We start from the raw sequence: 25273 nt of genomic DNA, 5'->3' as shown, positions 1-25273 counted from the left end.
TGCAGGAACTGCACTTTATATTGACAGGTGAGGGAGCTGATGCAGTGCTAGTGTTAGAAAAAAAAATATCCAAAACAGACAGAGTAAAAAGCCAGAGAGAGGTGGAAATAGAGAGATGAGGAGAGAAATTGAAATAGTTTTGAGAGGAGCGAAAAGCATGGCGGAGGCAGAAAAAGCAGGGCAAGCTGAACACAGCTTGTCTGACATCAATCCAGTAGTAGTTTTTTTTTGTTTTTTTTAATCGGCGTCCCACGCTCACTGGACACATATCTGATTCTTCAGACTGTTGGAGAAAAACAGAAAGAGACGGAAAAGATTCATCAGTGATACACTTCAGATATTGTATACACAGTTTATGCAGCACATGGCAAAATAAAGGAAAAGAAACATTTTGGTGCTGGCTGCCGTCGCCATTGATTTACACCAGTTAAGAATCATAAAAATGTCAAGAAACTCATCAGTTTCACAATGGATAAGAAAACGATGTCAAAGCTTACACTCACTGGACACTATTAGGTCCACTTTGCTAGTCCTGGGTCTGACCCTGCCTTGCAGATGTTGCAGAAGAAATTGAGACTCATCAGACGAGCTAATGTTTTTTCCAGTCATTTAATGTCCAACTTTGTGAACTGCGTGTGTTGCTGGACTGAAAAAAATCAACATCTTCCACACTGCAGAGCTTGGAATGACATATACCACCAAGATATGATAAATAGGTAGAAATTGGAGTTATTCAGTCTTCAAGCTCTTCTTCTTTTTCAGAGATGCTCTTCTACATACTTTGGCTCTAATGAGTGATTATCGGAGTTACTGTTGTTGCGTTTGTTTTCTGAGAGAGGATGAACAAACTCAAAGGTGAATTTTATTTATAATGAAGTTTATTAAATGGTCGAAGGTTCCAGTTACAGCACTGCGGACCTCTCTCTGTCCAGCTGTCCTGACAGAGAAAGGGTGCCACTCCTCAGGGAATAAAGTTTTAATAATAGCATAGAAATATCACATGAATATGATTGGTTAAAAATTTGGCGAGAAGCCTCAGACTTGGCTTTCCATAGATAGTGTTTGCTCCAGTTTCTGTCTCCTCCAATCAGGCATCTTTCTCTCCGTAAAAGAAAACTCCTCCCCATTTCCCTGTTGCTATGCAGTTTAGTAGTTTTTCAATTCAAGCTCACCCTGACTGCACGTGTGTGTGGGTTCCACCCAGCACCTATCTCCACACCATAACATTTTCACTTCAAACCAGTCCAGCCATTCTCCTCTTTTATCAAAAACACATTTTCAACCAGAGAACTGAGCTCACTGGATTTTTTTTTTTTTTTTAAATTATTCTCTGTAAAGCCGAAAAGTGGTTGTGTGGGAAGTCTCTGAAATTTAAGACTAGCTTTGTTCCCCATTCTGATGCTCAAATTTCAGCAGGAAGTCTAAATGCATTGGGCTTCTGCCATGTGGTTGGCTACTTAGAAATTTATGTTAATGAGCAGATAAATGGCATGCCCAGCAAAGTGACCAGTGTATATATATCAAAAGACAAACCAAAAATCTTTGAAAAGTTTTAGGCTTCCTGTTGAATTTTGCAAAAGTTTTGAATTGAAAAGAGTAAATATGAATAATTGATTTATGGAAACCATGCAGGGTTTGGTTTGTTATATATTCTGAGAGGGCAAAAAAAAAAAGATTTTGTTTGTGTTTTCTCCTCTTCAGCTGAAATTTTAAAATACATAGAACAGAATAAATAGAAAAAAGAATACAGGAAAAGAATAAAGGTGTTATTTGGATGTAGATTATTGGATGTAGATGTAGATTATCATTTAAATTGATATGAAGAGCCTTTTCCTGTTTGTTTTCTTCCTATTTTTTAAACTAATACTGCTGAAAAAAAAAAACACCAACTTGTTCTTATCCAGTTAATAAGTTTTTAGATCTTTTAATGCTCCAAACAGATGAGAGAATCTGGCTGCTTGTGTTTCTTGTCATGTTCTGTCGCCTTCAGCCTCAGTTTTCCTTTATATATCGTGTTGAATCTCCATCAATCCTGCACATGCTGTACAAAAACAATATGAGTGTGTAGTTCCACACACATATTTAAATTTAAACTGCTGTGCAAAACATACAACCATACCTCAGCTGCCATCCTCGGAGCATCCCAGGATGTATAGTAGTTTCTGTTTTACTATTTTATTACAAATACAAAACTTCATTCATGTTTTTGTGGTGTGGCCCTCCAGTGTTCTAAGTAAACATTAATTCAGTCTGTTCATAATGAAATAGAGAGACACCAGTGCCAGAGTGGCCATCGGGGGCAACGGGAGAATTAAACACATAAATTAATCCGTTCACACATTGTAAAGTTGAACCTGCACACACAGCTCTTTTTCTCTTAGTTTTTTTTTTTTGTTTGTTTTGATATTGTGAAGTTTTAAAATGCCAGATGACTGCACAACTGTTGAGACATAATGGTAGTTATTGTTCAAAATAATGTTGCCGGTTTTGTACTATGAAAAATATGACAGCTCAGTATGCAGCAAAGATTTGAAGAAAAAAAAAAGGTTTTGGTAATCAACTTGTATTTGCAGTCAATCATGTCTCTCATTAAATAGTAAAGAAAAGAAAACAGATGTGAATCAAATTAAGGTTAATGAATCTCTTGTCACATTGCAGTTTTGTACAGTACGTTCTACATGCAGAAACTTGGTGTGCTGAAATGACAGAAGAATAACCAAGGTGTCTGTAGCCTTCTGATTTTTATGCCAGTTAATCACTTCATTCATCCATCTTTCTGCCCCTTGTCCTGTCACAGTTCCTACCAGTAGGACATATCCACAAGACTTAATCTAGGAGGTGTGCATGGGGCATCCAAATCAGAACCACTTCAACTTGCTACTTGTTATGTGGAAGAGGACTATAACCTGTCCTAAACTACGGAGCTTTTCCAGGACAAGTTCCCACAGAAGAAGAGGAACATCCACTACATGCATGTATGGCCATAGGTGAAGGTGGGAACATAGATCAACCAGTAAAAAAAATACAGCCATACAGCTGTTTACTCAATGCATTTGAAGCACTTTGTCTACAACCATGGTCAAGTTTGAATCAGGAATGAACCCACAGGCTATTCTCCACATAGATGACCTCCTCTGAAAAAGCACTTGCTGAAAGTGGGAAAAAAAAATCCTTTTTAAAAAGTTCCGCAGAACCAGGCTCAGGGAGGGGCTGCTATCTCCCGTGACCGATTAGGGGTGAGAGGAGGAAGAAAGGACAAAACAGACGCTGATGTTCTTTGTGGAGAAAGGCCATAGTTGGGTTTGAAGCAAGACGCCTGCACTACCAAGACTGCAACCTTATTCTTTCAGTCACTATCCAGAGCTTGTCACCATAGTTGAGGGAGGGAATGTAAAAACAAATGAATGGCTTTGGTTTCAAGCTCAGCTGTCTCTTCACCACAAGAGACTGGGGTACACTCATCCACTTTAATTTAGCCAATGCACCTGCCAGTCTTCCACTCCACAAAGTCCTCTAGGAGTTTTCAGTGGGTTGGGTGGAGTGAACTCACCTAATCCTCAATAACACTGGAGGTTTTTTGTAGTCCCTGATTCAATGAATTGAATGCAGTTCAAAACATGACAGTATGGCCTAAAATGTATGTCCAGTTTCCTGAGGGCCTGCATGTGTCAAGGCCTAGGGGCAAAGGCAGTCAAGGGGATTCAACACCTCTGCATGAATGAGTTATTGTTTGCATGCCAAAGATTTAATTGACAGAGACAGACCGAGACATTTTAGCTGATAGAAAGCTCAGTGATACATAATGAAAAACAAACCTAAGACCAGGCAGCAGGAACACCTGACTTTATACTTTGAACTGAAATTATGTTTTAATGGAAATCTAATTTCTTTGTAAACGTAAACATATAACATGAAACATGATTTAAAATAGATCCTCATAAGGATTAGGCCAGGTGGTTTGTTTTTAAAGAATAAATTATTTAGCATTATTTCTTTTAGAATCAGAATCAGAATCAAAATCAGAAAGGGGTTTATTGCCAAATGTTGAGCAGGTTTACAACATTAGGAAATTGCTGCGGTGCTTCAGTGCAAACATAGTGTCATAAATAGCACTTAAATAGACATGAAAAAAATAAAAGTAGGAATAAGAATTAAAAGTGCTACGTAGAAAGATATGTGCATGAGATATACATGAGATATATACATGAGAATAAGAATTAAGAGTGCTACGTAGAAAGATATATACATGAGTGCAGGTGGTGATCAGTGCCAAACATGGAATGATGCAGTGACACAGCGTAGGGTCATGTGTTAGTGGCGGGGACAGTCATACGGTTATTGTTCATGTGTCCAACAGCAGAGGGGAAGAAACTGTTCTTATGGCGAGAGGTTCTGGTGCGAATGGACCGGAGCCTCCTGCCTGAGGGGAGCAGGTCAAACAGACTGTGTCCAGGGTGAGAAGGGTCAGCTGAGATCCGAGCTGCACGCCGCAATGTCCTGGAGGTGTACAGGTCCTGCAAAGATGGGAGTCTGCAGCCAATCACCTTCTCAGCAGAGCGCACAACACGCTGCAGTCTCTGTTTGTCCCTGATAGTGGCTCCAGCGTACCACACGGTGATGGAGGAGGTGAGGATGGACTCGATGATTGCAGTGTAGAACTGCATCATCGTCCGTGTTGGCAGGTTGAATTTCTTCAGCTGCCTCAGGAAGTACATCCTCTGCTGGGCTTTCTTGATGACGGAGGTGATGGTGGGCTCCCATTTCAGGTCCTGGGTGATGGTGGTACCCAGGAAGCGGAATGAGTCCACAGAGGTGATGGGGGTGTCAGTCAGGATGATGGGGGGGGAGTGGAGCTGTGTGCTTCCTGAAGTCCACAATAATCTCCACTGTCTTCTGGGCATTCAGCACCAGGTTGTTGTGGCTGCACCAGGACACCAGACGTTCAACCTCCCTCCTGTAGGCAGACTCATCCCCGTCCGAGATGAGCCCAATAATGGTGGTGTCATCTGCAAACTTGATTAGCTTGACAGACTGGTGGGTGGAGGTGCAGCAGTTGGTGTACAGGGAGAAGAGCAGAGGAGAAAGAACACAGCCCTGAGGGGAGCCGGTGCTGATGGTCCGGGAGTCCGAGACATTCTTTCCCAGCCTCACATGCTGCTTCCTGTCCGTCAGGAAGTCAGTGATCCACCGGCAGATGGGATCAGGCACATTCATCTGGGAAAGCTTGCCTCGGAGATGGTCTGGAAGGATGGTGTTGAAGGCAGAGCTGAAGTCCACAAACAGGATCCTGGCGTAGGTTCCTGGGGAGTCCAGATGCTGCAGGATGAAGTGTAGGGCCATGTTGATGGCGTCGTCTACAGACCTGTTGGCTCTATATGCAAACTGCAGGGGGTCCAGGAGGGGGGCCGTGAGGGTCTTGAGATGGGAGAGAACTAGGCGCTCAAATGACTTCATGACCACAGATGTCAGAGATATTAAAGATATTAAATTAAATTAAATTAATTAAAGATATTAAATTAAATTAAAGATATTTGCCTTTGAAAAATCTGGACTGGAGATACAATAACTGTATAGAAATGTAGGTTTTCTGAAAGAAAGCTGACCTTGATTTACAATATTCTTAACTTTCTAGTTCAGTGTGTCAGGTCAGAAAATATTCTTATTTTTTCTGTGGCTCAGTCCCTGAAATTTGCACAAATCTGCATGTCTTTCAAACTACCGTCAATGACTGATGCACACTTGGCCTGCAATTCATTTCAACAGCCATGTTTCTGTACTTGTGCAATGTGAGACATCTGGAGAACATTCCTTTTGAACTTTTGAAAGTATGATCTGCTGCAGATAAGTTTCAGGACTCAGTTTATACAAGTGGTTAGTTTAAGCACTGTTTTAGAGACTAATGATGCATGGTTCCCTAGAGGAAATTCTTAAAGCTATTGCAGTTGATTGAAAAATCAGATAAGTATATATCAGCAATAAGTTGATTTGCAGAATCGAAAAGGTAGAGATCTGGTTCTGTCTACCATTCTGCTCCTTTTTGTTCCATGCACTCAATGAAATCGTTTTTCTTTCTCTTGACATCCAGTGTCAAAAAGTTGCCAAGTAATCACAATCGTTGTGTGATTGAATAGGTGACTTCAAGCTTTTTCTGCATTGGTCCAGCAACCCAGACCAACAGATGGCCTCATCTTATCGCTTTATCATTACAGAGTTGCTGTCCTGACGTCTCCTCGATTAGCAGGACTGATGTACTCCCAGGTTCAATCGGTCAACACAATAAAGACTCAGTCACGACACACCAAAGGCTGCCTGTCCCTCAGACAGCACAAACAAGTGTGCCCATGGTTTGATAGAGCAGATGGGGAAAAAAATTCAGAGGCATCGTGCAATTTGCCCCAGTGGGGACACACAATAACTGCACAATTGTGAGCAGGAACATGACAGACTGGCAGTTAGCATCGCTTCTGTTGTTTGTTGCACGTAATCAAATGGCTTTTTCTCTGTCAGTGCAATGGGAATTGCATGTTGTCCTTAGTCGAACTAAGCAGAGTAATCACAGTCTGCTCTGCGAAAAGAGCATCCTGCTGTGTTTGTCTTGCAAAGACAAAAACAAGTACACAAAACAAACTGTTCTGCTTATTTCACTGGAAAGCTCAACGTGGCAGAATGCACCAATGCTTCAGACTTACACCTCGACACAGAAAGTGTTTTGACTTACTACCCTGAACCTTTCTTAACAAACAGATCTTGTAACCCTCTCCCTCGTACACCAAGTATTTGGGTAGAAAAAGAAGAACAGTTTGGTCAATCAGTTGCTCAGAAATGTCCTTGCTTTTGAAAGAAAAGCACATGTGGTTCTATCTAATGTAAAACTGATAGAAATGAATGATTCATAATAAACATTTATAATTTCTGATGGAATATCTGCCCATATTCAGCAACAAACACTCCTCTATTCTAATGGCAAGGTTTAACATGCTAAAAGGCTGATTGATTTTTTTTTTTTTTTGCATAGCTAACAACTTGTGCCAATTAAATAAGCAATCACTTTGAATTATTTGACTTTCTTGAGCAGAGAAGTCAGGCTCATTTTACATTATGTGCCACATACAGCCCACTTTGGTCTGTACATTTTACAGAAAAAGTTCTGGTTGTTTACGTCTTGATGCATGCTCAATCATCCAGGTAAGTAAATCTCCAAAAGTTGATTCTGTTCATCTGGACGTAGCGTTTTGTGGGAGAAACGTTTCGTCACTCATCCAAGTGACTTCTTCAGTCTCAGCTGACTGCAGGTTTCCCCAATCTTATAAACAGTACATTTGCATAATGACTGAAACCAGCCCACTGAAGGAACAATGGGCTGGGAGGTCCTTGCTATCTTACCCTGGAACATCACCAAGCCATTGGTTCAGATATGTGGATGCACCCTGGGTGAAAATCAAATCTCTGTACGTACCACAATTCACGGATCACATTAACTCGGTGGACCGACACATCAAATTCACCAGGGAGGATATGGAAAGGGGCAGGTTAGCCTTCTTAGACTGTGAGATTTCCATCATCCACTGGAGCACAAACTGGGTGTCATTAGGACGCTACAACACAGAGCGAACACCATCCCCACTGACACAGCGGCCAGAGAGGCAGAAGAACATCACATCAAGAAGGCCCTGAGTAAATGTGGTTATCCCAGCTGGACTTTTGTCAAAGCTGGAAAGGCACCTAAAGAAAGCTGATCCAGGAGAGAAGGACAACCGCTGCCCAAGCGAAAACCTGTAGTGATCCCATATGTGTCAGGAGTAAGCCTGCTCCCAAGCAGGTTTACGCTTACGGATCTGTTGCTATGACAGCAAGTCCCGGATGAGCTTCGGAGAACCGAACGATCCAAGATCACGCGAAATCGTCAACAATCAAATCCAGCTAACTTACTTAGCGAGGTACGAAGAACGGACCCCAGGCCAGTGGACACTCTTTCAAGGATGAGGATGTACACATCCTGGACAGGGAGGAACGCTGGTTTGAGCGCGGAGTCAAGGAGGCCATTTACGTGAAAAGGGAAAGACCATTTCTGAATCGAGGAGGGGGCCTAAGGGTACATCTTTCGCTTTTACATCTTACAATGCTGTGATTTCAGCCATTCCCCAACACTCTGTGAATGGTACTCATGGCCATTGATCAGTGGGCTTTGATCAGTGGGTTTTGATCAGTGGGTTTTGGTCAGTGGTTGTTGATCAATGGTCATGAGAATTTGCATAATTAAGATTAAGGAACTGACTTCCCAGCCCATTGTTCCTTCAGTGGGCTGGTTTCAGTCATTATGCAAATGTACTGTTTATAAGGTTGGGGAAACCTGCAGTCAGCTGAGACTGAAGAAGTCACCTGGATGAGTGACGAAACGTTTCTCCCACAAAAAGCTACGTCCAGATGAACAGAATCAACTTTTGGAGATTCTGGTTGTTTATTGTCCTGACACTCCTGTAATTACTAATTATAAAGAATGGCTGTGCTCAAGACAAAGCCATCGGGATATGCAATTCCCCCGAAATCATTTAAATTAACTCCTGAGTTCATGGTAAATGAAGTGAGCTAATGCTTTTTAAATTCTAAGGGCCAATCACAATTTTTATGCCATATTTCCATCGCTGAATGTCACACATTTCATTACTCTGCTGGGTTTCAGGTAGGTCTCCAGCGTATGTGATAAAAAAAAAGCACTTGCGCCTTAACCCATCATTAAATCTCCATGGAAATCCAAAAATAAACAGGCTAATTTGCATTCACGTATTTGACTGTTATTGGCAGCCATGTAAATCTACCCTTTATGAAAAATTGTGTGTATGTGGCTAAAAGAAAAGTATCACATTTTATGTAAAAATATAAATTTTCACACATTAATGAAAGAATTAGCACACTAGGGAACCTTATTTTAACGCTGAATAGTTTTCACAATGTGAGTCAAACATGGGAAGATATTTTTGTCTCTCCACTCATTATCATGGAAATGCCGAGTGGGATGGTGTGATATTAAAATGAAAAGGCATAGTGGAATATAAGAGCATCTCCAAAGTGAAAGAGAAAGAAAGAAACAGGCAGGAAGCCAAAAATGGGGGAAAAGGAAACAAACAGAAGTGAAGACACCTTAAGACCAATGAAAGGGAGGGGGAACGGAGGGCAGAGGGATCTTTCTTTTTCTATTTTGACAACAGAATTGCTTCTCAGCACTATGGTGCTTTATGTATCTGAGGGTTTCATATGTATGAGTCTATACCAATGGTCTATACTGAGTCAAATGCTTTAGAACCCCATGTTAATTAGATTCAGTATTAGGTAGAATCTCCCTTTCTTCAACGTTCCCAAGACGAAAAACAAAATTATGTCATTCAAAGTCAGTGTTCTCTTTCAAAGCATTCTAAATTATTTCTTCTTACATTAAGTCATGTTACATTTGATGTGATACAGCAGAAAAAAATAGTTTTAAACAGATTTGTGTTTGTTTAATTCAGTTAACGGGTAAATGGACTGCTGTATGTTCAGTGCCTTTTTACTCTATGCGAGGACTCAAAGTGCTCCCTAAACTTCACCCAGTAACACGTATCCATGCTGTGCTTTTATCTTATATGCCTAAGCACTTTAATTAACATTCACACCCACAGCTGTGTCATGGGCAACTCAGGGTCCAGCATCCTACCTGAGAATATTCAATGTAGGAGAGGAAAGGCCAGGATTGAACCCTTGACCTTCAATTGGTAGAAAATCTGCTCTACGACCTGAGTCACAGCCACCCAAACACAGCAACGGTGAGCAGTCTCACTGCTTAACTGTTTTTTTTTTTTTGTTTACACCATTTTTTTTCTCATTTGTGTGGCCAACATAGCAGGTAGTAAGTGAGGCAAACTGGTGCACAGAGGTTTGATTTCTATAGCAGTCATTATGTTTGTCCCTGTGACATCCAGCAGTTACAGAATATCAAATTCAGCCACCATCCTGTTCCTGTGCATAATTTAACATTTTTGTTGTCACAATCCTTCCAGGCCAGAACTGTTTATGGATTATCTTTGTGTGGACCTTTGGAAGGAACTTGTTTTGTTCATGGTTGGTGTTATATTTCTACGGTAACAGCTGGTAACAGCTTATTTTCTAGTATGTGTGTATTGCTACCATACATGGTATGACACTAAGCTTACATAAACATGCACACACAAGCAAATAGTATTGTGCTCACCATTTTCATGCTAGTTTTGTTTCTAGCCAACTAGTCCACACACAAACCTTTCCTAATCAGCTTTCCTTCACATTGATGTGAAATATCATGAGGTGCCATGGGAAATGAATAAGAAGCAAGAAAAAAAGAACAGTGGAATCTAACTGCACTTAAAGACTCCTTGGTCTTAGATGCTTTACATCTTCTTACTGTATGTATTACTATATATAACATATCACTTCCTTACCAAGGTTGAAGGTTTAAAGAAAAGAAAGCACATGACCTATAAGGTGCAATTAAATCGTTCCTTAGTATTAAGAGAATTTGAATAGCTTTTATTATGACTGCTGCAGATGCTTCACTTAGCTCAGTTAGGAACCTTCCTTAGTAATCTTGACTATGTGACTCCAAATCTGCATAATTCTTGCCTCTGCGTGCTTCGCGTCTCACTTGTAGTCACTTCCTGTTTTCTTCTTTTTCTGGTATTTGGTTCTTTTTTCTTGTCTTATTTTATGGTTGTTGTTTTTTTTACATCATGTCCTTTTTTGCCAACTTCTAATTCCTTGACTGTTTTCACCTGAATTGCTTTTAATTTTTCTAGATTATCTGCCTTCATTAAATCATGTATTAAAACTTGAATTTTGTTCAGTAATCCTGCTGCAGTGTTCTGCATTTTGGTTATCATTCTGTCGAACATGTGGCAGATTTAATCTTCTCTGGCTTTTACAGATACAGCTGTGAGCTGGTCTGACTTGATCCGAGGTTGCAATATTACAAATGTTCTGATTCTGTCACAGGTTCTCTCAGGTTTGGTATTTGCATCTGATCTAACTGGGGTCTCTACTTCTCAGAGTCAAGTGCAGAGCTCCTGAAGCACCCTTGGCACTATGAGTGCTGTGGCTACCTATTGACCACATAATTAGCATGTGAAAGTATCTGCAATTTGATGCATTTCTCTCCAGCACAGCCTCATATTTCACACATCACTGCTGAGCACTTATACAAGATGTATGCTTCAAATGACTGCAAAGAAATTTTCTCATCAGCAGATTCAGTTAGCAATCTTGTATGTAAAAACCCTTCTTCTGCAGACCGATGACTGGCTTTTAAATTAGCTGGACTGTGTCATATAACATGTGGAAAATAAATTCAAAGAAGCAAGAGGAAGCCTTCTAGGAAGAGCTGGCAATCTAGTTGTGTTGTAGGCAGGGTGAGTCAGTCCACCCTCTGTATTCCACGGGATTGCCAAGACTTGGGAAAACAATTATCCAGGCCAAAAAACTTGTTCATTACCTTTCACTGAATGATAAGAATCAAATTCTGTGTGGTTTAGTTTGATTTATTTTTCTTTTGTTCTTATGGTTATATAACTTTTGATGCAGTCATGTGACATCACTGCACCAGTTTATCCTGGGAAAAATAAAAGATCTGTATAATATGATTGTGCATTAGGGCTAAAGTTATACAAGAATTATATAGAATTCCTAGAAAATATGAAGAAGTGGCTTAGACTTTAAGGAGCTTGAGGATGATACATGGCCTCAAACACTGCCCGAAGCAATGTGCTGCTCTGCACAATCATACTTTCACAGATTTAAGTCAAGAGTAAAATTTTTCACGCTACTACTGCATAAAAAGCCCCCAGCTAACTTCTTAAGGTGGAGAAGGGTCTCTTAAGTAATTCACAGTACAGTCGGCGTAGGTTACACTGCTTCACAACCTTCAATGGCCGAGAGCAACAGCACAACCTGACTGCATCCACCCCTCCCACATGGCAACTCTGCAACTTATGTATTCCCGTGGTGTGTGACAAATTGTATCAGGACGTTACTCTAGTGAAGCATTTTTCATGCATAATTCATTCTCCAGCCTACATTCCACATGGACATTTTCAAATCCCTTTGAAGTTAATTCTCTCTTCATGATAAACAGCCTCCCTCGCTGCGGCTGTGCGGGTCACGATTGTCAGTGTGGTCTGTGCTGGGAAAAATCACCTGTCCCAAGCAATTTCACAATACAAGAGGTTTACATCTAATAATTCACTGTGGGAAAATGATCTGTGCCTGATCAAAATGACAGGAGGACTTAATGCAGCATGATTTACAGTTAATTGAGCATTGAACTAGTTTTGTTCTACATAAAACAAACAGAACAAACAGGAGATTATGTATAACCCTTTTGTGTACCTTTACACAGTACACTGCATGCCTTAATGACAGGTATATAGAAATATTGCATGGTGGATTCAGCTCCGCACTCAATATAATGTTCTGCATGAAACAAACAGACCACAGGCAGTTCAGATTGGCTGCCATACCATAGCTGGCAGGTGTCATCTGCCATACTACTAAACTTAGGACTAATTCATAAATTATCTTCAAAATTTGATATATTTCGATGTACGGTGACCGCAGCTGGCATTTTACTGTAATGACTTTGTGTTAGCATAAAGATATAATAAAAGTAGGTGTGTTTCTTGAATCATAAATTGTTTCATCAGGACTCCGTGGATAGGAATGTCAGTTTTGAAAGAAATAGTGCATGCACATCTTATAATATGTTTAAGTCAGCTGAAGAAAAAGGGAGGCTGAGAGCCCAAACACAGCTACTTTTCAATTCTGTGTATTTTTGGGGTCTGTACTAAATGTGAGGTTATTAAGCATTTTAAAGAACCACAACCAGAACCAAGTGTAGAACCACATTTTGACTGTTCTATCCTGATGATAGTGCAATAATTATACAGAAAGTAACTATACTCAGCACATCCCAAAGGTGCCTTTTTGGATAGATATCTAGTGATGCTGGATGCCATTTGAGCACAGTTAACTCATGTCATGTTTAAGAAACCAGTTTCAGATTATTTAAGCTTTGTGACTTGCACGTTACCCTGCTGAAAGTAGCCATCAGAGGATGAGGTAGGCTGTGGTATTTAAACAATGCTCAGTTGGTACAACAGGAGCCTAAAGTGTGCCAAGAAACACACCATTACACCACCACCTCCAAACTGAACCAATGATACACGTCAGGATGGATACATGCTTTCCTGGTCCTTATGACAAATTCTGACCCAATGTTCCAAATGTCACAGCAGAAACTGAGATTCATCAGTACAGATAATGTTTTTTTTCCAGTCATCGAATGTCCACTTATGGTTATCCTGTGTGAATTCTAGCATCAAAGTTTAGTTACTCTTGCCCTCCTATCAGCTCAAAACAGTCTGGTCATTATTCTCTGACCTCGTGTCATCTTTGTTGTCCCATCCTCTGTAAACCCTAGAGATGAATGCACCAAAATCCCAGCTGATCAGCAGTTTCTGAAATGCTCAGTCTGACACCAACTACCGTGTCACATTCAAAGTCCTTTAAATCACCTCGCCTCATTCCTTTGCTCGGTTCCTTGACCACTGTGCTGCTGCCATTTGACTATAATTATAGACGTTATTCAAGGATTGTTTACAATCAGCCGCAAATGTGAACGTCACGGCAGAAGCGGTGGACAGATTAGACTGTCAAAATCACTTGGATCCAACTCTATGAAGCGCTGATATCTTGACAAAATTTATGGGCTAAACTGCTGCTGCGGGTTGTGAATGTCCCATAAAAAGTGAGCACCATTTCTCCTGTCATGAGCACACATGCCACTTACTTGATCTTCACCCAACAACTGTGGAAATTATTTGATCTGGACCAAAGTTGACTGGTTTACTGACCAACCTAAACGACACCTACAACATCCAATGTTCCACAGCAGATCATATGAACTAGAGGGGCAAAAAACTTTTATAGGTGGGCATTTGGTCTCCGCTTTAAAATGGAAAAAAAAAACAGAAAACAAAAAAAACAAAAAAAAAACAACAACAACACAAATATGGATATTTACAAAGTGTAAAAAATATGTGTCTTAAATTGTAGAGACAAAACAGAAGACAAACAGTAGGGACATTTTGTCTGAGTGCACAAGTGGATCAATGAAAACAAGGGCAGCTGACTGTGAGGAGACAAAATCCTCAACACATTTATAAATCAGTTATCATGATTTCTGCAGAAACTTCTGCTAACAAAACATTAAATTGTGTTTGCACTGTTATCAGAGATATGGGTGTTTATGATTTTAATTACCAAAATTATATGAAATGAGTGTAACTTATATTCAAAATGTACCAGGAGAATTTAACTGTGGGGGCACAGCGACTTTTAGTGGGCAGGTCTGGAGCACAGAGCCCTGTCCATAATACTGACGCTGACCACAAACAAAGCTCAGAGCAAAGAGAGGCTTGAGAACCTTGTTAACAGCACTAATCATACATATACCTGTTAGGCAGAACTACTGTTTCAGAGAGGTTTTATTACAGGAGACATTGTTTGCTTTATCATTTGAACTGGCTCCCATCCACCACACAGAGTCTGGCCTTCTTCAACAGTGATAGATGGTTTTCAATAAAAAACAACAAGGAACAAAGTGAATACTTGATTACACTCCAGTGAATGACAGGGAATTAAATTAATGAGGGTTTGCATCTCATCTAACAGCAGGCCCCTGGGGGACTATCAGCCTAAGAGAGAAGAAAAAAAAAACAAAACAAAAACAGGTGATCTGACAGGCACTTGCCCCACTTGGAGGTTGACAATTGCTCCTCTGTAGCCAACTGCATCCCTGTGTTATCTCCCTGTGCACAGGGGAATTAATTAGGGGCTTGATGATCGGGAGAAATGAGGCTGAATAATAAAAACCTTGACGAGCACTTTCTGTGGTATTGCTCTCTTTCGCCTTTGTCCTTCCCAGCTCATGATGACTGTCAGGCCTGGAAGCTGCTCTTTTCATCCATATCCGCCTGCTACGTGCACATAAAGTGGTTTTGAAAAATCCCTCTACTGAGCAGTTAATAGGTGTGAGGTGTAAAAAGGCCCGGTCCCTTTCAGAGCTTCCCATCGTGCGCTGTTGTAAATCGCAGAGCCATTACACGGGAGATGAGTGCAGGGAAAATATGGGTAGTGAAAAATCCCCCCCTGCCTTGGTCCCAGCTATTTTTTGCTTCAGGACACAATGCACTCCAAACCACAGGTGCTCCAAGACCATTACAAAAACAGTTTTCTTTTCATTCTTTCTTCATTTTTCATATCAGATGAAGTTGTTATAGCTGAAGATCATCACTCAGAAACACACAGGACACACAATCAGTCATTTTTCCAGTCAAATTATCCCAACAGCTCCTGGGACAAACCTCACCAGAGACCAAAATTAATAATGCACTTGGCTGTCCTGCTCGGTTCATGAAGCAGAAAGATAAATATGGCATAGTAAATATCACCGTGTGATGGCAGGCTGTTGGTGTTTTTTACTGACTACAAGACAATGACAGATCACATTCAACATGGTGATAAGTAAGTTTTGTTATCTGTGGCATATTGGAGGGAGCTTCATATTTTTGAACTTGCAAAGGAAAGTGGAGAAAGAAAATAAAGAAACTAGGAAACAGAATTGAAATCTATGAATTTTTTCATAGCACTGAGGAATGGATGCATGTTTTTAAAAGAAAGCTATACTCACAGCTGTCAGTTTGGGCACACCGAGCAGCGTAAAGGTCTGCAACTTTGAGAGATAAGGGTATGCAAATTACTTTGAGTTCACATTTTCAAAGAATAAGAATGTGACAGTAAAGTGGAAAGAGCTTTTGTATCTTGTGTCAAGATTCCTGCCCTGTCCTTGACTCCTCTTTTGTTTCTCTTTCGTGTTTTAAAGTGTTTTTTCCTCGCTGCTTTGCTGTCTTAGTGTTTTGTTTCTCTATGAAATTTATTTTCTGTTTTATTTTTTTTAATTACTTGTGGGCTTTTTTCAGCTGATGTGCCTCCCTGTTTCTAGCTTCCACCTCTCTAGTGTTTACAGTCTGATACTGCTGGCTGCTTGGTTCTGATTTCTGTCTGCTTGGTCCTGCAGTCAGATACTATTTTGAACCAAAACCTAATCCTTTGACTTTAGTTCACCCTACGCCATGCCGTGCATCAAGCAGCTAATGCTCTGCATCATTAAACAGCTAATCAGGATATGTTATTATGCTTTTTAAATCAAGAACCAAAACAATGATAATTCTGATGAATGTAAATCTACCCCCCCCAAAAAAACAAATCGTTAATCTAGCTAAGTGTAAACAGCAGTAAATACTAAATGTTGAATGTTGTTGTGCAGCAAGCAGGACCGACAGCACACAATGTGCTTGGAAATAGCAGCCAATAAAGGTGTAGTTTATGTCTATGAACAGTGAACACTAGGGGTGCAACGATATTTGTATCGATATTGAACCGTTCGATACAGTGCTTTCGGTTCGGTACGCATATGTATCGAACAATACAACATTTGTATTTTATTTTATCAACTTTCCTTCTGACGATGCTGTCTGTGTTGAGCGCTCAGTGAATCTGCGTTCGACTACTCCGCCTAGGCTGCACTGTCGAGCGCAGATCCACTGAGCGCTCAACACAGACAGCATAGTCAGAAGGAAGAGCGCAGGGCAAGCTAGCAAGACAGAAGTTAAGCTCTCCTTGCAACATTCAGATCTGGCGTTTGGAATTATTTTGGTTTTCATGTGACGTATGACCCTGAAGGTAAGCGAGTCATGGACTAAAGTAAAACAGTATGTTGGATGTGCCATGCAATGCTCAATTACATGGGTGGGAACTAGTGTGTTAGCGCAGTTAGCTCGTTAACGTGTTGGCCGTCTAGCCCCATGCACGGGGCGATCGGCGGTAGCTCGTTAACGGAGATTTGCCGTGTTGTGGCGTTAAGGTCATTTCAACGAGATCAACCTGAAAGCACTAGTGGGAACACAACGAATATGACTGCACATTTACTCTGACATCATCCTAGTGCAAAGACAAAAACAACAAGCATGCTACTAACTTTAGCCGAGTCATTTAGACAGCTGTTAGCACATGATTCTCCTTATGCTGCTGAGAATATAGCCCAGAAGAAGCGGATAGTATAGCTTTTATTTTGGAAAGAGACATTTCTCTGTAATAAACTCTCTTTTCCAAAGAGGAGTGATTCCTCAATCAGATACAGGGCTTGCAATATCGCTAGCCCGACGTCCCGGGGCTAGCGATTTTTTCAGTCGGGCTACCAAAATCTATCTCTTCCCTGCCCGTCGGGCTATTGTAGGAAGGAAAAATATATGTCAATGCTTTTGCATTCTTTCAGAAATGTAGCTGGGTAATTATGTCATTGGCATTGGTGAGCCACTGTCAATATGTGACATATTGTAATCGCGTTTGAATTTGCGCTTGTTTTTTTGCTTTCACTTTGCAATCGTGCGAACTGTGTATAGAGAGCGACAGCACTGATCTGTGAGTGATGATAATTTGTGCACCAATTCCTCTGACATCGTCTTATTAATCTTTAGCTTACTATGCAAACATGACAAGTGAAATCTCCCGCAGCAAGCTTAAACATGTGAGAGGTTGATCGCGCAGAGAATCGCTGAGCTTATGTGAGTGCGTGTGTAAAAGCAGCACGATATATATTTTAGTTCTGCTGAGCCAAATAAGACAGGTCAGGGTGAAGAAGTGACAGCCAAAGAAAAGCTTACCACAAAACGGAGAAGTTATGACAAATCAGAGTATAAGGCAAAAAGAAAGTGCAGCTTTATGGTTTCATGGACAAAAGAATTTCTGTGGCTGCAATATGATGAGCTAAATAACCAGGGCTGCACATAAGTGGTCCGCAGGTGCGCATTCGCTGTCAAAATAAAAAACACGCACAAGGGTTAGGGTTAAATTTAAAAACTGTACTTTTGAGTTAAAATATATGTTTATAATTTTAATAAATGACAAATTAAAAAGGCATGAACATTTTTTTTGTATCGAAAAAATATCGAACCGTGACACCAAAGTATCGAACCGAACCGAACCGTGAATTTTGTGTATCGTTGCACCCCTAGTGAACACCCGTGTGCACACCTGTGTGGATCAGCGCGCTTGTATTCAAAAGGTTTCCCCATGTAATGGTCTGCTAGAGGATGTAGAGAGCCATAGCCCTGTCCCCCAGGGCATGAAGCAGGCATGGAGGAGATCCAGGCTCCAGACATCCAGAGGCCCCAAAGTGCGAGAGCCCAAGGAGGACCACCAGAGGGGCATCCGTGCCACCCTTCTGGGAAAAGCTGAGGAGAGCCCCAGATGAGGGGTCACCCAGTAGCCACGGAGCAGAAGCCAGCAGGGGCTGCACTGGCGTGCCCGCCAGCTCTGCCGGCAGCCAGCTGTGCCAGAGTGAACCGGGCCACAGGCCCAGAGGCCCGAGGGCCCCCTTTGCCCTGGAAGAGGCCTGACCGAGCAACAGGCGCCAGGCCCCGCCAAGTAGCCACCGGGAGTGAGCTGGTACATACCTGAGCGCCCAGCCCCGGACACCAAGAACCACCAACGCACCGACCCCTGAGGGCATCAGTTACCGGCAGGGAGTGTGGTGAGATAAGCCTCCATACTTTGGAGGGCCTGGGAGTTCCCAGAGAGGTGAAGTGTAAGACCCGACCTGACATATAGACACAGACAAACAGGCACACACAGACACAAACATGCATTCCAACCCACATACACACATATACAAATACTTTGCACTCACCCAACGTAAGGATAGACATACATGGACATGTACACACAATCACACTCCCCAAACATACTCTATACCCCGGGTCCAGGTACCCTCGCCCCTAGAGGGGGATACGGCACCTAGACCCAGGAGATGTTACCCTTTCCCCCGGGGTGGAGGCAAGCAGACCGCCCCAGGCTCCGCAGGAGCAGGGAGGCTCCGCATCCCAGATCCCAATCGGACGGCCAACACCTCCTTCCAGCCCCCCAGCCCCGATGGCCAGCAGAGAACAGAGGTGTGTGAAGATCCCAAACCTCCCTCCTCTCGCTCATGTGTAGTGTTCCTGCACCCCAAGGCCCTACTTGTGTGGGTGGGTGTGTTGGAGCGGGAAGAGGGAGGCAGCCGGGGATGGGGAGGAAAAGAAGGGAGGAGCAAGATGCCCCCCCATCCTCTGGCACCCACCAAGGCAAGGGAGCCCAGGCCCATCCAGACCGGGGCCTACGGCATCAGGACCGCCCAGCCCCACAGGACCCGGGGCAGCCCGCCCGACCCCACCGCAGAGGAAACTGTACCCACCCTAACATTCAATCATCTCCCAGACAGCACAAGACAGTAGACACCCAGATTAAGTTTATTCTCATCCTCTCCTATGACTCTCCCCCACCTGCAGAGTGGACTCCTGCAAGGATGGAACAAACTCCCTGCTAGTTGAAGAGCCCCCCCAGTTAGGCTGATGCACCAGAGGCCCCCTGCGCCAGGGCTGAGCCCCCATGCACCCACCCGCCCACAACCTCGGCAACACACCAAGGAGGACCGAAGCCCCCAAGGCCCAGCCAGAGCCCTAGCACAGAGGCTCTGGCTGGGCCAAATCCCAAGCCCCCACGCCTGCCCCGGATCCACTCAGGGGCAGCCAGGCTACTAGGCCAGTAACCTACGTCCGCCAGCACAGACCCTCCCCAGCCCTGCTGCACGCAGCCACAAGGAGAACACCCTCTAAGAGCAACCAGAGCCACTAACCAGGTTGTGACCACAACCCCTGGGTTAAGCCCTCCAGGGATAACGTCCCCAGGGATTCTCCAGACACCCTAAGCCTGTCCCTACCTCCACATCAACCACAATGGCGAAGGCGGGACCAAACCACGATCCCCCACCCCCGCTAGGTGATGGAGCCGATCAAAGGAGCCCAGAGGGATTGATCTAATGTGGTGGCAGAGGCTGTCTCGAGACTAATGTGATCTATTAGATGGTTTCTATATTGGCTTGAATTAAGATTATTTTTATTTTTCCAGTTCATGAGGCCGTTTTCTTGGCGATGCATAGGGCAGTAAAAACCATGTGGACTGTATTAGTTTCTGTAGTGACATCATCCAATTTGCCCAACAAGCATACTAAAGGGGAGGTTGGAATTTCAGACACTTTGATAAGTCTTCACATATCCCGTGCCAAAACTTCTGCACTGGTGGACAGAACCAAAGAGTGTGGATGTAATTGTCTGGTGTATTGCCTTGACAGTGTGAGCAGTTGTTGGAAGATGTAAAGCCCATCTGGAACATCCGATGACCTGTATAGTGCACTCTATGTAATATTTTGTGCTGTATTAATTGCAGACTGGGATTTCTAATCAATTTAAAGGTTTTTAAGCATATCTGAGACCAGAAGTTTTGGTCTAAGCTGACTGATAAATCTGCTTCCCACTTTGCAATAGGAAGGGATATTGATTCATCTATTTTAGAAAGTGTTCTGTATATTTTAGACAATAATTTGGGGGATTTAAGAGTAAGAAAATGTACCGCGCTTGGTGGTGTTTGCAATTCAACTTGACTGAGGTTAAATTTCTTTTTTACTATGGATTTAATTTGTTGATATTCTAAAAATCTTTTCTTGTTGATCCCATATTGTATAACTAGCCTGTCAAATGGAATAAAATCTGTTCCTTCCTGAAATGCTAATTTAGATGGAGGCAGAATTTCAAATGGGTACACTATCTCGGGTGACTGATGTTTCCCAAGTTTGTCTCAAAGGCCATTTTGTTTTTGTGTCTAAATAAGCAGAAGTTTATTTCCCTGCAGAGATAGCTTTACCAGCCTGCGTACACTGTACAGAAAACAAATGCTACCAGCTGGAACGTTCTTTTGTTTGAACACACCGGGTAAATATGCTATCTGAATTGCAATAAGGAAAAGTGTCAAGGCTTATTAGTGAGAGCTCTTTTATGCTTTGAAGATGTGATCATTTGTATGCACACGTTTTACTTCTTTGAAACTGACTGAATAGAAGGGAAGGGGGGAAGTATCATGCAGGTGCTGATGGTGATTGGTGACAGGCTGGATTGAGCCTCAAGGGGCTGATTGCTCCCCAGGCTAGCCTATTGCATCGACTGAGAGCACACTAAAGAGAGACTGTGGATAGACCTGTCAGTGCCAACCAGAAGAATTCTTTGTCGTCAGACTGCTGCGGTTTATAATCAATGGGTGGCAAGTCATTCAAAAATAACATGCAGTTTTCATACTTTTATAATTATTAGGCCATGGAGTTTATGTGAAACTCCATGATAAGCACTGACTGGCACAAACATTAAAAAACAGACAATAATATAACAACAGAACAACAGTATAACACAACACCAGGCTGTTTATTATAGTTTGACTGAAGAGTTTAAAAAAAAAAGTGGCTTAACCTTCCAACGCCAAGTGCAACTTATTTGATACATGAGTTTTTGAGACCTCACAGTATTTTAACTTTTTTGTAGTCTTTGGTTTCCTTTGTTTTAGTCTGTTTTTGTTAATATTACTAAATTGTTAATTTCCTTGGTCATGTATTATGTCTCATTATAGCCTCCCTGGGCTCCCTGTGTTCTGTCAACTTTGTATGTTCTTGGCCTGGTCTCTGTGTTAGTCACTTCCTGTTTTATTTTGTATGTCATGTTCAATTTTGCTTCCACTGTTAGATTTTGTTTAGCTATGTTCCCAGGTGTGTCCACTCTGCCTTTCTGGGTACAGTATATATTGTTCACTTCTCCCTCTGTTTTTAGTCGTATCCTCCCTCATAGTGTGCAAATGTTCAGCCTTCTGTTTCAGCCTTCAGTCACCTTGTTCCTGTTCAGCAAATTATTGTTTGTGCTTTTTGTTTCCTTTTACCTTTTATCAGTATTAAATCTTTGATTTTGATGTACATCAGTGTGTTGCATCCAGCATCTGGGTCCACAATTTGTTACCACACAGCCATCCACATGATTTACATTTCAATGTGATTTTTTTAGCACTATAACCTTCTTATATGCTTTTGTTTGTTTTAGTTAAACCGGAAGCAATAAATTTCAAATGTAGCAAAAGTGACACAAAGTAAAATCCATATATGTAAACAGATTTTCTTTTTGATTTTTGTTTTGTTTTTTTTATTTAACTGAAGGTTTAATAAACATTTTTATGGCAATTATTAAATAGTTAAAAAATAGCAGGTAACTAGTGTTGCCCTTCAGCCTCCTAGTAGTTGTACTCCTGGTTTAAATTTGAAAATCCTAGTTGACTTCCTTGTTGTTAGTTAGTGCAGTCACAAGATTTTCAGAAAAATGACCTCTAAACTTGACCTTGGGGTTAGGGTTACCTTCTACCTTGAAGTAAAGGTCACTGAGATTCAAACTTTTAATAAATAGCAGTGCTATGTGCTACTGAAAATTTTGAGAGCCTCTACTGCCAATATCAATACCAATACTAATGTGGATACTTTTAACCTTTAAAGGTCTCTTATGTAGGTGAGAGCAGTTTTCTGTTTTTGGACACATGCATAAAAGGTTTCAAACATTTTTCATAGTTCATGTGTGAGTCATATTTTTCAATATCCAAAAACCCCCCAATTAATTTAATACATTTCAGCAGGCCAGGCTACGTACTGAAGTTAGAGGATAGCAACAAAAAAGTATCAATCCAACCGGACTAGTACCAATGTGATACCAACACTAGTGTGGGTACCGATACGATCACTGTTTTGAGCGATTCGCCCTTCTCTAATAGATACACTTATGATATCAATTTGAAAATCCCAGGCGACATCTTTCTTGAGTTATAATGTTCACAAGATTTTCAGAAAACTTTGCAGCTCTGAGATTTGGACTCATTGGAAATTTTTGGTAGATGCAACTATGTTATTTGTCACAAAGTTGGGTGTCCTACACCCAACTTTGAACCTGTAAGGCTGCACCTGTGTTTGAAGTTAAAGTTGTATTTAATGTTTTAGCATAACAAAGTTTAAAAGGTGACAAAGTAAATATGTGAGCAGTTTTTAATTATGTTTATATTTAATTACGTGTAAAATTTAATCATAATGTCACACTTGTTCGCATGTTGTTGTTGTGTAACAGTACACCATCCTTTAGAGGCTGCCTCAGTAACAATTATAATAATAAATAACAATAATAATACAGTCTCAGCGCCTCTCTCTGCAGCCTCCTTGTAGAGGTCTTAACTACATACTGCATGTTGTAGCCTGTATTACACATTATGCAAAACACCTGCGTGCCAAATGACAACTTAAATGTGTTTGGTTGCTTTGCTAGCGTACAAAGACTCAACAACTCCCCCACCGCCTTCAAATGTTTATGTTTTACAGATGTCTCATGATATTTATGTAGCTCAAAGCACAATGGTTTCCAAGTCCTAGCTCACAGAGCTGTCACTCTTCTCACTTCTGCTCTCTACTATCAAAAGACTTGTAGGTCACACTGGATAAAGCAGAGATAATTAAGTCTCAGTTTGAAGCAATGGATTTACAGTTATCAGATACAGCATTAGGTTGTTGTGTGGAAATCAGTCAGAGAGGCTGATTATCCTTTATTATCCATTACTTACTCTTATTATAACCTGTGGGCTTCAATCTGTTGCTCCCTGTAAAGTTGTCCTTGGACAGCTCCTCACTGCCAGCTGCCAACACAGCACTGGTTGTGTTGACTAAAAGAAGCACCTGCATTGTCATTGGGTCTCTGAAATAGTGTTAATTTGATCTTACGGAGAAGTTTTATTCTCTTTATATATTAGTAGCCTCAGAGTTAAAATGTTTCCATTCAGTATCATCCAAAAAGAACTTGCCATTAAAAAAGTATCTGATTCATGTTTCTTTTGCATAGAGATGATATAAATCTTATTGCATGCTTCCTTTCCATACAGAGAAATGACTGAAGGTTGGCTGTGGCACAGGAGGTAGAGAAGGTCATCTGGTAATCAGAAGGTTGGTGGTTTGATCCCTGGCTGCCCCAGGCTGCATGCCAAACTATCTTTATGCAGGTTACTGAACCGTGAGAATGTGAGACAGAAAACACTTAAAAGAAGAACAAAATGTGTGTGAATGAGGGATAAAATACTTTGAGTGGCTAATTAGAGTATAAAAGCACTACATAAGAACTGATTAACAACGAAACCAATTTAACTGATAAAAGCATTTCTATGCTAGTTTTTATGTGTGTCACCACTCTATAGTTTTCTGTCTCTCCATTATCAAAAAATGAGCATAGGCAACGTCCTTTCCTTTGGCAAAATGGGTCAAAAGAAGGACTTGACAGGCTCAGAAAAGTCAAAAATAGTGAGATATGTTGCAGAGGGATGCAGCAGTCTCAAAACTGCAAAGCTTCTGAAGCGTGATCATCGAACAATCAAGCGTTTCATTCAAAATAGTCAACAGGGTCGCAAGAAGCGTGTGGAAAAACCAAGGCGCCAAATAACTGCCCATGAACTGAGAAAAGTCAAGCGTGCAGCTGCCAAGATGCCACTTGCCACCAGTTTGGCCATATTTCAGAGCTGCAACATCACTGGAGTGCCCAAAAGCACAAGGTGTGCAATACTCAGAGACATGGCCAAGGTAAGAAAGGCTGAAAGACGACCACCACTGAACAAGACACACAAGCTGAAACGTCAAGACTGGGCCAAGAAATATCTCAAGACTGATTCTTCTAAGGTTTTATGGACTGATGAAATGAGAGTGAGTCTTGATGGGCCCGTGGCTGGATTGGTAAAGGGCAGAGAGCTCCAGTCCGACTCAGACGCCAGCAAGGTGGAGGTGGAGTACTGGTTTGGGCTGGTATCATCAAAGATGAGCTTGTGGGGCCTTTTCGGGTTGAGGATGGAGTCAAGCTCAACTCCCAGTCCTCCTGCCAGTTTCTGGAAGACACCTTCTTCAAGCAGTGGTACAGGAAGAAGTCTGCATCCTTCAAGAAAAACATGATTTTCATGCAGGACAATGCTCCATCACACGCGTCCAAGTACTCCACAGCGTGGCTGGCAAGAAAGGGTATAAAAGAAGAAAAACTAATGACATGGCCACCTTGTTCACCTGATCTGAACCCCATTGAGAACCTGTGGTCCATCATCAAATGTGAGATTTACAAGGAGGGAAAACAGTACACCTCTCTGAACAGTGTCTGGGAGGCTGTGGTTGCTGCTGCACGCAATGTTGATGGTGAACAGATCAAAACACTGACAGAATCCATGGATGGCAGGCTTTTGAGTGTCCTAA

The 25273-nt window shown here is 41.7% G+C and overlaps 1 protein-coding gene across 2 annotated transcripts in view; it reads right to left on the bottom strand.

Moving 5' to 3' along the window:
• Positions 1 to 227: 227 nt before the first annotated feature.
• The window catches only part of zmat4a (zinc finger, matrin-type 4a), a 158888-nt gene continuing 133842 nt past the window's right edge, over positions 228 to 25273 (bottom strand). For both annotated transcript variants that reach the window (XM_040050061.1, XM_040050060.1), the window contains one exon: positions 228 to 283. In XM_040050061.1, coding sequence (XP_039905995.1) covers positions 256 to 283 — 28 coding nt within the window. In that variant the 3' untranslated portion in view covers positions 228 to 255. The remainder of the gene's footprint in view (positions 284 to 25273) is intronic.

The sequence above is a fragment of the Simochromis diagramma genome, unplaced genomic scaffold (assembly GCF_900408965.1).
Source record: "Simochromis diagramma unplaced genomic scaffold, fSimDia1.1 OVJJ01000159.1, whole genome shotgun sequence".
Classification (NCBI taxonomy): domain Eukaryota; kingdom Metazoa; phylum Chordata; class Actinopteri; order Cichliformes; family Cichlidae; genus Simochromis; species Simochromis diagramma.
This window is presented reverse-complemented; position numbering and strand designations above follow the sequence as displayed.